This window comes from Limulus polyphemus, unplaced genomic scaffold, assembly GCF_000517525.1.
Source record: "Limulus polyphemus unplaced genomic scaffold, Limulus_polyphemus-2.1.2 Scaffold1085, whole genome shotgun sequence".
Lineage (NCBI taxonomy): Eukaryota > Metazoa > Arthropoda > Merostomata > Xiphosura > Limulidae > Limulus > Limulus polyphemus.
This window is the reverse complement of record NW_013666695.1, coordinates 224,991-243,653: the sequence shown is the minus strand read 5'-3', so window position 1 is coordinate 243,653 and position 18,663 is coordinate 224,991. Positions and strand designations below refer to the sequence as shown.

The 18,663-nt window shown below is 37.0% G+C and overlaps 1 protein-coding gene across 1 annotated transcript in view; it reads right to left on the bottom strand.

Annotated features, from left to right (window-relative positions):
- The window catches only part of LOC106462057 (GPI transamidase component PIG-T-like), a 91,866-nt gene that overhangs the window by 26,944 nt on the left and 46,259 nt on the right, over nucleotides 1-18,663 (bottom strand). The window contains exon 7 of the mRNA XM_013921935.2: nucleotides 13,295-13,389. Coding sequence (XP_013777389.1) covers nucleotides 13,295-13,389 — 95 coding nt within the window. The remainder of the gene's footprint in view (nucleotides 1-13,294; nucleotides 13,390-18,663) is intronic.

Below are 18,663 nucleotides of genomic sequence, written 5' to 3'. Positions count from 1 at the left end.
GAATAGACCACAAATCATGGTGCAATAGTGAGCCTCACCATGTCATGACATATCTTGCAATTACGACCATGGCTCGTGAAGAAACTTGGTGTCATGTAGGTCTGTATGATGAGGTATCAAGAACAACTGGTCACCCTACACCAGAAATGAACTCCTCAACTGGGTGTCTAAGTCCCTGAGAAGATCTATTATCTCACACCTGTAATATCCCAGCCAAGCATTAACCCTCTCACTACAGGCAGGTCAAAGTGTGTATGACATGACTTTTTAGTTACAATCAAAATTTAATTCAACTACTTTATTATCATGGTACAATAAGCTTGGTATCAAAATATAGTTAATAAATCAAATTTTAATAGTAAGTTAGTTTACATTCTAACTTTTATAATGAAATATTAAAAAACTCCTCAATCTCTCCTAGCATAATAATTGTGTTATTTACTTTCTAAGTCTTTCCTCTTCTCAAATTCATTTACCATCCTTCCAAGAAGTACAGAATGTGAAGTAAATTACTTATTATAATATAGTTATCACTCATGAGCATAATTCTTATAGCCTTCAATCTTATTTGTTTATGGAACCATAAACCAGAAAAGCATACCCACTTGCCACTTCCCCTCTTTCACAAATTGCCAATAGTTCTTTCTGACATTTCAGAAATCTCATGAAATTTTAAAGGAACGAAAAGGAGCTTATTAGCCCATCAAGGATGTCCCTTCCAACTCCCAACTATAACCACCCCTTACTACTCATGTATTCATCCAACCTTTTCTTGAACTCAGTTAAATTTTCTGCCTCCACCACCATTGAAGGCAGCTCATTCCAAAAGCCAACCACCCTGTTTGAAAAATAATACTGTCTAAACTGCAGACAACTCCTACACTGCCAAAATTTGAATTTATGCCCCTGTGACTATATTATTACAACCAATAGAAATCCAAGTTTTAATACATAAAATGATGTATTATATACCATATTCAACCTGAGGAAACAGAACTCATTCGGGTCTTGGATTATGAATACTCATCCTTACTCCCCAACCCTGTGGGTAAGGTAAATTCCACTTGCCCCCAGAATTATGGGGAGGACATGGAACAAACTGAGCTCAAAAAAGGACCAAGGATGGTACCCGGTAGCTCTGCATTTGGAATTACAAGGGGACAATGGACCCTCTTTCATGAACAATATACTGAACCAATATTGATCAAAAAGAAGGGCCATGCTCAACCTAAACGGATTGCTCAGCATCAAATCTGAACAGTTATTATGAGTAGGCTCCCACATAGACTGGTGCCTCTCCTACCAACATCTAGGAAAAAACATCAAGAGTCCCAGGTAGGACAACACCCTCTTCTCCAAAAGTGGAGAAAAATGACTTGAACACTCTGGAGGAATAATCTCACTGACTGGAAACCGGGTGTGGTAAGGACTCTCTAGTTCCAGTAGTAGAATATGAGGTGGTAATGCTCAATGGGGAGTCCTGAGGAACAATGCTCTAGAAACAATTCAATAGATGAACCAAGATCCCTAAATTCTTAAAAGCAAACTGACCCCAATTAATTGAATACAATGATCAGCAGGGACAGGCAGGATCCCTTTAGGCTTTTCTTATGATAGTCCATGAGTAGCAGTCCAGTATAGTATCATAACACCTGGTCTGTCTCTGGGTTGTCTTATGGAACACTTCATTTCTGCAGAGCCTGTTGCAACCTAGATAAAGTTGGTTTGATAAAAGCAGACCTGCCTGGGCAACAGTTGCCACAGAGTGGGAACCTATGACAAAGAGATAAGGGTTCCTGGAAAGTAAAGAGACAATATTAATAATAAAGACACTCAAACCTCCTTATAATCTAGCAGATATGGTTAAGATAGTTACAGGGGGTAGTCGAAAACCCTTAGAGGAAGATACTGCCAGATCATGCATATAATGTGAGATAAAAGTATTGGGGAGGTCCACATATCAGCCCACACAATGTCCTCCAGAAGGCAATTCAACTGGGCTGCTAAGGAACACAGAAATGTGACAAATGTGATGAGATGTGACTCTAAGAAGTCTCTTCACCTCCAAAGAGAGCCCAGAATAAGCAATAAGGATCAATTTTTATATCTACCTCGACAACATAACCAGGAATAAATCCCAGGAAACTGAAGGTTCCAAATGAATAAAAAGTCATTGTCTAGCACCTGTAAAGACATTAGTGCAATCACTATAACACTTCTAGGCCCTCACTGGACATAACAAACAATTGAGATCCAATCGGTCATAGAGGTGAAAAATAGCAGTCAGATGAATCGGTGAAAAGGATTTATCCCCTTCCCTGGTTGCCACTGTCTTAGGTAAGATGGACCTGTCTGAGTATAAGAGAACATAGGTAGAGTGATAAAGCATCCTGTGCATATGTAGCCCAAACAACTCCAACCGGTGATGTCTGCAGGCCAGCAGCAACAAAAAATAAAGCTTGAGGGAAAGGTGATACATGAGGCTAAGGGCTCAAACAGATGTTGAGAAAAAGAATGTAATACCACTTTAATATCCTAGTTAGGTAACTGAAATGGTTGTTTGACACAAAAAACCTGAAAAGACCTGAGGTGGCCGGAGAGCACTGATGACTCAAAACATTTCATTCTTTGAGTATCTAAAAGTAGTGAAAAAGGCTGATAAGTAGTTGATAAGTAATACAACCTGGTCAGCCTCTAGGTGGTCTTATGGAACACCTCATTCCTATAGAGCCTGTTGCAACCTGGATAAAGGATATTAAATTAGTGGTTGCTAGTGCAGAATTGGTTTGATAAAAGCACACCTGCTTGGGCAACACTCGGCACAGATTGAGATCCTGTGAAAATGAGGTAAAGGACCCTGAAAGGTTGCAATGAAAATACTCACCCCTCTGGAAAATCTAGCAGAAGTGGTTAAGGTGACTTCAGGAGGTAGGCAAAAACCCTTAGATGAAGATACTGCCAGATCACACAAATATTGTGAGATAAAAGTATTGGGGAGGTACACATACTAGTCCACCCAATGTCCTCTAGCAGGCAATTCAACTGGGCTGCTAAGAAAATAGAAATGTGGTAACTCTGATTAGATGTGACTCACATAAGTCCACTCACCTTCAAAGAGAGCCCCCAGAATAAAAAGTAGTTGTCTAGCATCTAAAAAGGCATTAGTGCATGCAATAAAATCTTCAAGACCCTCACTGAACATGACCATTATCAAAATCTAACCAGACATGGAAGCGACAAATAGTAATCAGATTAATCGATGAATAGAATTTATTCCATTCCCTGTCTGACAGTCATTGGTGAGAAGAACGAGTCTGAGGACATAGGTAGAATAATAAAGTGGTCTGTGGACAAACAGCACAAATCACATTGACCAGCGATGTCAGCAGCACCTAAAAATAAACCTTCAGGTAAAAGTGATACATGGCATATGAGAATCAGGTCACAAATAGGTGTTAAGAAAAGGCATGTAATGTAATCTTAATATACCAGGAGGTAACTGGAATGGTCATTTAGGAAAAATGACCCAAAATGACTTGAAGAAACTGGAGAGTATTGGGGACTCAAAGAATATTTTGTTGCAAGTATCGAATGGTAGTTGATAAGGCTGCCTTATACAGGTCAGTTGTGGAAGATGCAAAAAACCATTGTCAAAGAGCCAGGTTATAAAACGAGTTATGGTTGGCACTTCTGATCAAAGTGGGTTCAACCTCCTCTCAATACATCATTGCCGATGGGCGAGTCATTTTTGTTGATGAATGTCAATTGTGGGACTAAGAAAGGACTAAGACAAATACATGGCAACTTTAGGAATTAAACATAAACAACGTGTGAAGGACTTCATAACTTCCATGTATGACACTTGAGCTTCAGGTTGGCTAGGTGTATGATGTCTGATCGTGGATGCCTCAACTGAGATGGCCAATGAGGGAGTGGAAGAGGTGAGCACTCCTGAGGGTACTGCAGAAGTGGAAACCAGGGTTGAGCCAGCCAATCTGGTTTTATCAACAAAACCCAAGAAGGGGTTGAACAAAACATAGCTAGTATTCTGGGTAACATACAAATCAGTGGAAAGGAATAGAGGTGCAATTCCATTCAGTCCTGAATGAGTACACCTACTGCCAATGCCTGAGGGTGAGGAAGCTGAGACCAAAATGCCAGTAGCTCAGTGTTGCAATGAGTGGCAAATGCATCGATCATCAGAGTGCTAAACTGAGAGCAAATTCAATGGAAAAACCTCACAATGCAGCATCCATTTTGTTGGGAGAATGCAGTTGGGTCGAGAAAATTGATCAACCCTGGAACAATGCAAGCTAGTAAGATGATAGGCTGGAATTGAGTCTAATAAAGAAAATCTAAGGTTTGAAAACGACCTAGACATAGTGCCCTCTTAACATGAAAAGTAAAACATTACCATGGAACTTTGAACGTGAAGCATAAAGATTTTTCCACTCAATAAGTCCTGACCTTGTGACATTGCTCTTTGAACAACAAAAATTTCTAAAACTGATGTTTAAGGAAGCCTCATTGTCCATCCATAGGCCCTAGAATTCTTGACCATTGAGATATGCACCCCATCCCTGAAGTGAGGCATCCATGAAGAGATGGATCCCTCGATGAGGTGGCAGCAAAGGAACACCTATCATAGTATTCTTTTGATCTAACCATCACACATGATCGAAAATGTTAATCCTGAATAAGGAGACTGGGGAATCCAGTGAATCACTGTTCATTATCCATTGGTCCCATAGAGGCCACTGAAGGGATCTCATGTGCACTCATCCCAAAAGAATGAGGGATTCGAGTGATGCTCTCATCCCCAAATGAGAAAGAATCACCTGAGCAGTGAGAGAACGACAGGTAAGAGTTGGACTGCCTGTTCCATAGCATGGAGCCAAATGGGAGTCAGCAGAGCCTGATTAAGATATGTGTTGAAAAAGACATCCAGATGGATGATATATTGTGGTGGAGTGAGAACAGATTTCTTGACTCTGATAATAATGCCAGCCGTGGTTGCTTTACAAAGTAGAATCCGGGTGTGACATTCTGCCAACTGATGAGATGGTGCCAGCCATAGTCAGTCATTCATGTAACGGTGTATGCACAGTCCTAAGGAATGGAGGTGATGTGAATATGGGTGGAATATTTTCTGGGTACCAATGAACAAAAGTCCTGATGTCTGGGTTCAAAACACTTGAACAGAGGTGGAACTATGACCCCCTGTAGGAGCCAAGGAAAGTTGAGAAGCCAATAATGACAGGGATAAATGCAATGGGTGACATCAACCTTTGATTCCAAAGACTTTGGAAGGTACTCAAAAATCCAGGGTTAGAGAAAGGGAGCCTCATGTAACTCATGGAGGGCAGCAGCCGGTAGACGAACGCCCTTCAATAACGCATCTCTACCCAACAACATACCAACTGACAATCGAACCATGGTAGATGCTAATGATGGTCCTAACTTCTCATGTGGAGATCGTTGAGAGGCTTCCAAGAAAAGTTGGAGGGATGATAAATATCTTAGCACCATTGTTAGGTCAGATGAATTGCAATCTATTCCGGATGACCACAGACTCCATTCTTGAACCCCACACATCCAGGAGTGGGCTTATTCTTTGAGTCTAAATATGGGTCCACCTGACGGTGGTAGGCTAAAGCATGTTGTTCTGACAAACATGGCAGACAAGGCATAGCTGTCCTTCATGTTACTGAGCAGTAAACCTCCTTGCATGAACCACAATGTTAGGGGATAGAGGGAGAACTAATACTCGCCCTCAGACCTTTCTGTCATCTAGGAAGGCACAGATTCAAAAGCAACTGTGGAAAGACCCAAAACATCACACACTCGATTTATCAACTGAAGAAAGGGGGCCGGAGGTGGATGATCCCAATTTGACCTCCTGAGAAGCTTGCAGAATAAATGAAGGCACTAGAAAAATGGAATATAAATTCTCTCCAGAATGTCTAGGATCTCTTGCAAGTGCAGCCTCAGAGTCCCCTGGAGAAACATCACCGGACTGAATATAGGTCTCAATCTCACTACAAATACAGTCACGGACAGTCTCACGTGAGTGACTTTTTCCTATATTCTATTTTTGCATCGTTTTGATGAGAAAATGTAATAATTTTTTTGAAAATTAATTGCTTCTTGAAAGACTTTGTACCTTTTGTTTTTCCTGCCATTTTCAATCATTTACATCCCATAATATCAAGAGAATCTCATGCAAAACCAAATTATATCATAACACAGCCAATCTCATTCCTTTGCATATCAAATCAGCTAATTACTGTTTGGAATTTTCTGGTTATGATCGTGATCTATTGTTATGAAGTCATTCATAATATATTTTGAAAGGCAGGAGCACATGAAAAATTAAAATGTATGAACTAGTACCCAGGCAAACAATTATTTTGTGCCAGTGGCAATCAAAACAGTGTAACTACGCAAAGTATGCGTCCTAGAATGAACACTGTATCAAGGCACCAGCTGTCAAATGGCCTTAGGAACAAGCCCAAAGACTGCCATGGGTGGAGCTCCCAACAAAACCACTTTTGGTAATTATCAACTGGCCCATTTTAGAACAGATCATTGTGTACAAGTGGTGCTGCTAAAAGGTTGCTCTCATGTGGACCAGAGCTTGATGCTTCTATAACTGAAAAGAGAGCTGAAGTGGGGAGTTGAGCTTTCAAAGAAGATCAAGGATGAGGTATGCTACTTGTTGGTTAACCACAAGACATCGGTCCCACTTGAAGGATCTGGTGGCAGAACAGAGTTAAAGGGAGCCTCATACCTATTCAGTGTAAGTGTGAATTTTGTAATCTTATTTGTAACTCTTTGATTCAGTTTTTATTTTGCTTTTGTATCTTGTCAACTTGTACATAGTTTAAAAGGATTTGTGATATCAATAAGTGTTTCATTTTGTTTTAGTAAACACACACAAACATATATATATATATATATATATATATTTAAGATATTACTTTTACTTTTTTAAAAGGATTTTTGCCAATTATTGTTGTTGTAGTTCTGTTAAATGTATTTAAGGGGTTCAATTTGATATTTTTTGTAATGAAATGGGTTTCACTGTTGTATCTTGTATGTGACTGTGAAGGACTTAATTTGTTTCACTATATATGGATTTTAGTTCATTTTGAATTTTTCTTGTGCAGTGGACTTATTTTGCTTTAGTATCAGATGGTTTAAACCCCTCAACAGACAGATCAAAGGGTGCATGTCACAACATTTTAGGTAGTTATTTTCAAAATTTCATTAAACAACTTTATTATCATTGTATTCAATAAAATTCACATCACAATATAGCTTATAATTCAAATTTTAATATTATATATGTTTTAATATATATGTTTCAAAAGAAAATATTTAAAATAAATGCGAAATTTGCTTTTTGTGTGTCATATGGAGTATCTTCTTGTCTTATTGCTCAGTATATACATTTCATTACGCTTACCATACAACATCTATATTGGTTAATGAATTAGAAACTCAAACTTCAGACATTTACAAGCTAGAATATAAAAAAGAATCTCCCACCTTTTGATTTGCTCAGATATCAATATATTTTGCAAACCTCCATTCTTTTGAAACCTCTTCTACTCACACTTACTTTTTTAAGTACATGTCCATAACTAACAGAAAGAGCACATTTCAAACTATGTAAATCTGACAGTTATTTTTAATTGGCTTGAAGGGGAAACTTGTAATTGATAAAATATGTTGAAATCTATTGAGTAAGTCATTGCTTTGAACAGAAATGATTTTTTTTAAATCCAGATATAGCTTAGTTAGAAAATCAGATAAATTACTGTGGTTTTATGTTTATCAGTACAGTAATTTGATAATGTTTTGGTTTTCTAAAATGTATCTTTGAAATTTACAAAAATTAATTTGTCTTCTCCCTCCACTTGAGAGAATATATTAGGTTTATGGCAAGGCTTAGCTAGTACAATGCATGCATGCAAGTAAATTTTGTAATATAAGTACTAAGAATAATTCTTTTTTTATACTTTTTATTTATGGCGTTATATTTTGAGAAAAATAACTACAAATTAAGTGTTTATGAATAAATAGCAGTAATACATATACATGTTTATAGCACTTACACACTTTGTACACCTATAGCGCTAAATTCCAACCACTCTGGGAGAATAACTAACATCCAAATACCTACAAAGTTTATTGGATTGGCCAAGACCTTGTACAGAGCTATATCATAAACATTTTCTCACACTTTTATTAGTTCAGACAATTTTTGTTGCAACCACTGTACTATAAACAAGCCAATAAATCCTCTCCCACTGTGCTCTCAAAGCCAGGATTATGATAAACTCTGTGAGAAAGTTCTAATAACTGCACTGCATGAACTTATTTGCTATTGACAGTGTTGTATTATGGTGTTATGGAAACAGTCAGTCAAAGGAACAGAACTCATCCAGTCTGAAATTATAAACATTCATTTTCACTCTCCAACCAAGTGGGCAAGAAGCATTGCACTTGCCCCCTGGAATTATGGAAAGGATGTGGAACACTGTGTTCAACCAAGGACATAGGATGAGACCACATTGCGTTCGGAATTATGAGTAGATAGTGGACCTGGGTAGGAGGACCCCAACTTTGGCCACTTTTCCAAGAGTAGAGGAACACACTCTAACATTCTGGGGGAAATCCCTCTGCCCACCACACCAGTAACTGGAAACTGGGTGTGGTAAGGACTCCCTAGCTCCACTAGTAGAATCTGGTGGGGGGAATGGTAACGTGCATTGGAAAGTCCTGAGGAAGAGTGCTCTGAAAACAGTGCAATAGGTGAACCAAGTTCCCTAAATTTTGAACATCAAACCAACCCCGATTTATTCAATATGATGATTGAATATGAAAATATAGTAATACCATCTGGTAATGCACCTAGATGGTCTTATAGAACACCCCATTTCTACAGAGCCTGTTACAACCAGAATTAAGCATGGTTAAATGGGTTGCTAGTACGGAATTGAATAGTTAAAAGTACACCTGTCTGGGCAACACTCGCCACAGATCAAAATCAGGTGAAAGCAACATTAAGGGACCTTGAAAAAGAAAATAAGATTACTTCCTCCTCCATATAATCCAGCAGATGTTGTGAAAACAGCCATGGGGATAGTGAAAACCCCCAGAAGAAAAACTGCCAGATCATATAAAGAATGTGAGAAAAAAGCACCAGGAGAAGTCCACATTCAGACCCGTAAGATGTCCCCCAGTGAATCAAAGAAATGGGCAGTGAAAGACATAAATTTGCTGAAGCTGATGAGAAGTAACTCTCAGAAAATTTCTTACCTGTAAAGTCCATAATATGCAACCTGGATATTTGCAAAACTACCTCCAAGGAAGTGGGGATAAACCTTTGGACACTGAAGTTTCCCAAATAATACAGAGATAACTATCACCACAAAAGAAGTTAGGGTGAACCATATAATAACTCTGGGTCTGACACGATAAAACAAATGATCAGCGTATGATCAACTGTAGAGGTGAGAAATAGTTGGCAAAAGAATTGTGGAGGAGGATGTATCCCCTTCCATGGTGGCCAGAAACTTAAAATGAAAGGACCTAAAGGGAGAGATAAAGAGTCCTACAAACATGTTAACAACTCTAGCATGTCAGCAACAACAAAATATCCATTAAGGGAGAGATTATACATGGTATACGAGACTAAAGGCTTGAAAGGTTGACGAGACAAGGCATGCAGTACCACCTTAATATTTCAATTAATTAATGGAAAAGGCCATTTGGGAAGAAGGCTAGATAGCACTGGGGAGTCTAAAAATGTCAGATGTTGAGGATAACTAAAAGGAGATGAAAAAAGTCTGACCTAAATGAGAGGAGATGAAGCTAAACCCAAGTAAAAACAGGTCAAAATAAGATATGGTGAACGTGTTTGGTAAAGTTGGTACAAATACCATGTGATGCACATCCCAGGCAACTGTAGATGTTAAATGCTAATGAGCTGGGAAGAGTCTTGTTGTAGAATGTTGGGTTGAGGATGCCTCAATAAAGACAAACAAAGAGGAAGATGCAGAAGTGGACTCACATGAAGAAACTGTAGAAGAGAAAATTATGACTAGGCCGGCCAATCTAGCCTAGCAACATCTTGCAAATAGAGGATCAAAATATAGCCAGAAATCTGAGTAACATAGGAAGTGAGAGAAACTCACAGATTTGCAATTCCATCCAAGCAGGACCAATTGCATCTATCACCCAAGCTTAAGGATGAGGTAGTGAAGACTCCAAAGCTTGTAGTTGAGTAGCAATAAGTGGCAAAAGCTAACAAAGGATGCCCAAAATAAGAATAAAGCTATCCGAAAACTACACAATGGAGAATCCACTAGTTCAGGAGAAAGTAAGGACTGAGAATTACAATCTGCTATAAAATGGCAAGCCAGGAGGCTGAAATGATTGGAATAGGCCATATAGAGAAAGAACCACATTTAAGAGACCACTGGAATTGATGAAACGTCTCATGAGGATATTCTCCTGCAAAAGATCTAGACATTGCCTGTTGGACAATAAGAAGTCCTAAGTTATTGATGCAGAATGAAGATTTGTCCTCCATTCAGATACCATAAAATACCTGACCATGAAAATACACACAGCATCTGTGAAGAGAAACTATGGCCAGAGGGGCAGTATACATTTATACACCCACACACAAAAAACACATATATATATATACATAGATACACACACACACACAAAACACATATATATATATATATATATACATATACATAGATACACACACACACACAAAACACATATATATATATATATATATATATATACATAGATACACACACACACACACAAACACATATATATATATATACACATAGATACACACACACACATATATGCTAATGACAGGGGTGATCAAAACCAACAACCACTCAAGAACTAAAATGTTGCTCCTGAAGAAAGAGACTGAAAAATCCAGTGTATTGAGGTTCCAGATGGGACCACTGAAGGGATAGCATGTGTCCTCCTCCCAAAAAATGTAAGAAATGTGAGGGAAACCCACAACCCCAGAGACAGAACCTTCCTTGTAAGTAAATACCTGAACTGCCCATTCCATAGCCTGTAGCTGGAGGTTGCTAAGCTGGCCATAAAACATGGAAAAAACTTTGCACAACCCAGCAGAAGACATATGGTGCTGATGCTAGATGAAAGACTAGATCCCTGAACTTGCAGAACCTGATCCCTGTATACAAAACACAGCTAAAGGCAATATCAATTCACTATGAGAATGTGCAGAAATGCCTCAGCAACCACAAACTTGGGCATCCATGAACCTTGTGAAGAATGCCAAAGTAGGGTGAGAAAGGACTGGAGAAAAACAAAGGATGGGTTGAGATTAGAAAGAACGATGATCATTTGTGAATCTCAGGCACAATAAATAAACAGGACTAAAATCCCGGAAGAACGGGATCAACCATCACTACCACCCCCATGATTAGAAACTCAGATAGCTGTGAAATGATAATCCACACCCCACTGGTCAGGTGGAGGTAGAGAATGGAAGAGAAAGACCAACCTCGATACCAGAACCCGAAGTGCCCATGGATCTGCAATGAAGGAATACCATGTGTCCATCAATAGTTGTAATCCCCAGTTTGATACCGATACTGTTGACATCTGTCGGCCCAAATGGAGTGGCCCTTAAACGAAGGTCTGAGTCTATTCAGCTGTTAGAACCAAAGAAGGTCAAATGGTCAACAACCACAAAAAAGCAAATGGGTGATGGCAATTTGCAATACAAACACCTCTGGGACATCCGCAAACAAGAAGTGAGGATAAAGGGAAGTCACATGTAACACCCAGAGGCTACAGCAGGTAGATAAAATCCCGTCACCAAGGTATCTCTACAGAAGGAACAGAAGCAGGCAATCTGACCAAGGTAAAAGTTAGTAGCAGACCCCATTCATCTGCAAATTAATGTTGGGACCACTGATACACTGCCAACAAATTGCAGGGGAAGAAACATCACAGAGCAAGAGTGAGGGGCAAACAAATACAAAAAAACTGATTGGTTCAAGTGATCACATGAGCCAACCTGGAACCCCATATATCCAAAATTAAATAATTTTAATCTGTGAAACTGAAAAAAAACATCTCCCTAGACGTGGAAAGCCAAAGCATGCACACAGACAAATGAGGGTACAAGGTATATCTATCCCATCATGAAATAAAGCAGTAAATCTCTCAGCATAAGCCAGGATTATCAGGTGAAGAAGGAAAAACTAAATAGCCCCCGACCATTTCACCACCAAGGGAGGAGTAGACTGAAAGGTCACAGACAAAAGCTCCAAAAGCTCATAACTCAAATTACTAATTGAGGAAAAGAAATAGGACAACAGTAATACAGGAATTATTCACTCTCGTAAACATCAATCACGTCAACATTTTTTTTTTTGGAAGGAAACTATAATTATATGGAAATCCACAAAATGACATGAAAATTGCAATGCATAACGTAACAAACCACAGCACTTTGTCAGACAAAACTATGAACAAGGCTTGGCCAAAAAAAAAGTGATTACATTATCTGTGTGAGGTGCTTATATACAGTGTCAGGATAGAGGGCACACTGATGCAGGTGTAGGAATTTGCAAATTAGATATTGCCAAGGGCATTTAAGTGGGGTATAAAAGGCTGGAGCATGCAAGACCAATGCTTAGAGAGGCAAAGCCAATGTCGAGGAATAGCTAAAGTGTCAGTGGAGGGTAAGTATGTTTTGGAATTTGCTTTTTTTTAACTAGTCTGGGTCTAGATCTTCACAGCTTATATTTATTTCCTGAAGTATTCAGGATATCATCTCCAACCAACTAATCTCTCATTAGTAGTTTATCAAAGCTGCTTGTAATTTAAATTAGGTTCTCTTCATTTTTCCATGCTTTATAAAAAGCAAATTAGTGTTTTGATTTTCTTGTCATAGCTTAAATATTTTAACAATTAAAGTTTTGTAGTCTTTTCCTTCAAATGATAATTGTTCCATTGTCAAGTTTTGACTTGCAGTCAAACAAAATGTTATAAGGATACAAAGCTATAATATATATTACTAAATTGTACTCCTTAACAAAATAAATCTTGAAAACAATTAAAAACACAGAATCTGAGAGTTCATAAGTCTGCAGCTACACTCTCAATACTGTGTGATGTATAACCAAAGACTCATTCCTACTGTTAAGTAGCCTTGTAATAAACCAAGTAAAATTTTTGAGAGTAGTTTAAGTAACCTTAAACTCACTTGATTACTTGTGGTGTGGACAAGAATAGTGGATCTAGTAGCCAGTGGGCAGGCCTTGAGAATTCCACTTCCAAACAGTTTCACGAGTGACCAGTCTGAACAGAGTAAAAAGGCAATTTGTTGTCAGCTGTATTAGTAAAAACAAATCAGTTACAAATATATCAATTTTCCAGTGGTGTGAAAGGTTCTTTTCCTATCACATTCACTAGAGCTGGGCAATTTAATCAATATAATCAATTACCCATGAACAGTGATTAGATTGATTAGTGCCACATAAACTACATGACTGAACAAAATTAGCATTTCCAATCATTATCATTTTCAATTATCCCAATGACTGATTAATCAAAATTATGGTTAAAATCAACTGTGACAAAAATAATCAATTAACTGAAGTTATGGTTTTGAATTAATAGTATTCTTGATTATTCCAAGAATTTAAATAATCAAAATATTGTTCTAATGTTGTTTTTAAGCACAAAGCTACGTAATAGGCTAATTTTAAACTGCTGAATAGATTGTTGTTTTTTTCTTCTTATTGCAAAGCTACACAATGCAAGGAAATGAACCCAGGATATTTTTTCCTAAACTGTTAACTAATGGGAAGACAAAAATTGGGTAGCACCCACCACCAGTGTTTTTTATTTTGTCTTCTTAAACTTCTGACAAGAAGGAAGGCAACTGTTTCGCAGCGCCAACTTCCAACATTTTTGCTTGAACATACCATGGTTTGAGGAACACTGTACTAGTTGATAAAATCAATTTTAATAAAAAATGGGGACACCACATAATTGATTAGCAAATACCATTAATCATCCATCTCTAATGCTCTCACACTATTAAAGCTGTAATAATATAACTATTCAATACATGGACTATTATAATGATAAACCTTTAGTATAGCAGGATATTCATGAGCTACAACTTAAATTTGGTAATAGTACTGACATGATCACTTAATTTGTAAATCCTTACAACTCAAGTAATTATTTTTTATTTAAAAACTTTGACAAAAGCAAATGAAATCAACAAATTTGTCCAAAAATTACAAAGAAATAGTTTTACTTATTGAAACTTGAAATTATTAACTTGTAAAGGATACTATTTTAAGCAATATCAAATAACATCTTTCTTCTATAAAGATTCAACAGATTTTTTCTCATATATATCAAACGTTCTATCCACATTATATATACAAGTTTCCTACAAAAATAATTTGTTTATTGAAAACATAAAGTACATGACAGAAGAGAACAAAATTTAGGATTGAAGATTAATGAATTACTAGTGCTAACGAGACTGTTACAGAAAATAGATGAAAGTTAACATTTCCTTATACCAAAAATGTATTTCCAATAATACTTACCTCTTCTCAGACTTTAGCTTTATTCAGACAAAAGTTTCTCTTTTCTGCCCATCTAAGCATTTGTATGAATCTTACCTCACCTGCTTCAGCCTTTATACCTTAGTATATTGCCCAAAGCAAGTTAAATCTTGTGACTCTCTCCACCTATGTCAATGCACCCTCTGTCTTAGATCCGTATACAAGCTTCCCCTTATTACTTCCTATTCACTTTTCGAGAAGGTTCAATCAGCAGACCCAAAACCAGCCATTTTGCGAGGAGGAAGGGCAGGAGAAGGTGAAGGAAGCAAGTATTATCGGGAATACGTTTTTCGTATTGGAAAATGTTAACTTCTGAAACACAGTTACCTCTGCTTACACTTTAGTTGAATCCCACGTTGACAAGGTGGAGGAGCCGGTGAAGGCAAGATACACACAGAAAGTGTCTGCATAGAAAAGAGGTGTTTGAAAATGAGATATAGTAATAGCACACTAGTGGGGTCTGCACTACTTCTGGAACAGATATGCTCTTTGTCTAGACAACAGAAAATCTAATTCCTGGGCAGTAAAAGCTGACTGGTCACAGAGGCAAAAATCATAACATCATTAGAAGAACATAAATTTGTCTAGACCCCAACCAGGCAGACAAAGTCCCATGTCTCGTCATTGGAATTATAGGGCTGTGGACCCAAATCTAGATCCAAGGTGTAGTGGCTAAGGCATGAGGACTGCTTTGTAATGTGGTATTATTGGAATTCAACCTGAAAGTTACAGAATGTTGCATTTCGAGCCACCAGAATTATGAAGAGAAGGCAACACAAAAGTGGACAAGAAACACAAAATGAAACAAACAAATCTCAGAATTATGGGACCTGTCACACCTCACTAAACCTGAAGAAACAGATTACATGGCCTGGGATTACGAAACGAAATCCTAACACCTCAACCTTTGAAGCAAGGCAACACCTCCTGCCCCCAAAATTATGAGAAGGACGTGAAACAAACTAAGTCTAACCAATGGCACAGGAATTGACACTAAGCATGCAGAATTACAAGTAGTCAAGGGCCCCCTTTCTTGATCACCAAAAAAAAGGGCCACGCTCAACTTAACTGGATAGTGAATAGTCATCTCTGAACCAGAATTTTGAGGAGGCTCTTGCGAAGGCTGGTCCTGCTCCTACCATACATCTGGGAAAAATCATTCAGGGTTATTTTTAGGAGGGCACCCATCTCACCTTGAGTGGAATAATGACTTCAAGCATAACTTAGAAGAAATAAACCTCTGTCCACCACTCCAGTGACTAGAAACACTATGAGAAATAGGGGGGGGGGGACACTTGCGTTGAAGAGTCCTGAGGAACAATGATCCGGAGACAGTGTAATAGCTGAACCACATTTCCTATTTTGAAAAGCAAACTGACCCCTATTTATTCAGTCTAGGGGTCAGCAGAGATGGGCAAAATGTACTTAGGCTTTACTCATGATAGTTCATGAGTAGTGGTCCAGTAGTGTATTTGTCTTTATGTTATAACTGTTTACCACCTAGAAAACACACAAGGTGGTCTTATAAAACACTCCATCTCAACAGAGCTCATTACTACCAGGATATTTTTTATTGGTGAACTGGTAGCTAGTGCAGATTTGGAAGGTAGCATACCTGACCAGGGAACATTCGCTACTAAGTGGGATCCAAATAAAAAAGAGGAAAGCATCCCTGAAAAAGAAGAGAAATAAACAAAATATTACTGAAATCATTTGGAAAAACTATTACCTCTAAATTTAATTTTCGTTATTTTGTAAAATAAAGAAAATAGACAACAAACTCCAGACCCAAGAAAAAAAGGAATCATCTGAGGCATAGGTATAACTAGAGCCATTCAACACTGAAGAGAAACCTGTAGCAAGCATGTGAAACTGTCGTTGTAATATTCTGCTGTTGAGAAATTTGAATGGGAAGTAATAAGGGGTAGCTTATATACAGATCTGGGACAGGGGGCACATTGATGTAGGTGGAGAGAATTACAAGATTTAATTTGCTTTGGGCAATATAGTGGGGTATAAAGGTTGGAGCAAGCAAAGTAAGTTTCATACCAATGCTTAGATGGGTAAAGAAGAGAAACTTTTGTCAGGATAAAACTAAAGTGTCAGCGTAGGTGTATTTTGGAACATCAGTTATCTGAAGAAGTGTAATAACATATTTTCTATAATATTAAATTGAAACTTACAATGTTTTTCAAGGTTATTAACAATATATTTTTATAAAAAACTTTATTGAAAGTGATTAAATCAGAAAAACTTCATAATTTGGAGCAATTACACATAGTTGTTCACTATGAGAGAATTGTTGGTGTACACTTTGGAAAAAAAGTGTCTGTAGATTAAAATGGTGCTGTACATCGGCATTAGTTTATCTATATAGGGATTACGATTTAGATTTTGTTTTTGTGAATATGTATTAAAACCCAAGTTATAAATATATATGTAACTATCTCAGAGCTTGACATTACCTTCTGAACCAACTTAACCAGTAGGTGTGAATGATAAATAATGAAGTAGTTATTAACACATGCATTTATATAAAAGCGATTTGTAATTTACTACAGAAATAAAATAAGTTTTCACACTGTCAATTTTGTAGGATGTATTATCTATTAAAAACATAATGACAAACACAATTTTCTTTAAATTTTTGATAAGTCATGCATATCATGCCATTCTTGGTGACTATCCGTACATTAAACTCTCTTTTCCATGAATCTATAAAGCCTTTTCTGATTTGTGTTTCTTACTAACTCTTTTGCAATTGGAGCCCCTTTAAACGATTTTCTGTGCAAATCACTGTGTTACATTCAAAATTCAAGTAAATACTTTTAATATCAAGTCAATATTATAATGTGTGTTATGATTCAAAGTTATGTTTTATCCAACACTTGAGTGTTTTATTACAAACTAAACCTTTAAAGACTATTTAAAACTTCATATGTATTGTCACATGACCAACGAGCTATGAAAAATCTCTACTTTCACTCTCTTATCTTCAGTAATACTTGGTAATAGAGTAGAGGTAGATCTAGCCACTATGATGCTTACATAACCTTTTGACTTGTTCTTTTCAAAGTACTCTGAATGAATACAGTTAAAACAAGTAATACATTTTTTCAACCCTTGACAGTTGCCATGCTCACCTTCAAAAGGTTTATTCGAGTTTTATCGACTTCCATGTAGACGTTACATACACATGTGTATATAACAGTTAGAGAGAGCTCATTTTACAGTTTAAGCTAACAATGGTTATTTTGAAATTGGCACCAAGACTTCATCACAGAGTACATGAAATTGACTATAGTATTGTTGGCTGCTTGATAGACTGTAGCACTTAATGTTGTTTCTTACCTAAATATGTTATAGTTAATTATGTATTAGTTATGTTTTAAAATGCATAATTAAAAGATTTAAACACTTTTAAATATACATCATACATTGCATTCATTCTCAAGGCTTATGATATTATGTACTGGAGGAAAATTTTGCCGAAGGATTGCGAGTGTCTTTCAAAGAAACTGTAATGTGCCTCAAGGGCACCGCTGACTTGTGTCAAGATGAAAAATAAGTTGTAAAAACAAGAGAGGAAAATAAAACATTAATAATTAACTATATGTGAAAAGGAAAAGATACATATTTAACAAAAGGAAATTCTTTAAAGATATTCTACAAAAAATTAAAAGTTATTTATTATTTTTTCTATTTCCTAATTTTAATTATTTTGTTGCACTGTATATTGATGATAGTAGCTAGAGTTGGTGATATGGAAGAGAAAATGAAAAATAAAATATAAAAATTTACCTTAAAAACTTTTGATATCCATTTAGGAGGTTCTAGTGATTATGCAAATGAAATATGAAAACTATAAGATGAAGAAAAGTATTTTTATACTTAAAAATCATTTTGCACTTGATTCGTTAACCCGATAACTACTGGCTACTAACTTTCTTAGTAAGCAATGCAAGTCTTGCTATATTTCATTCCA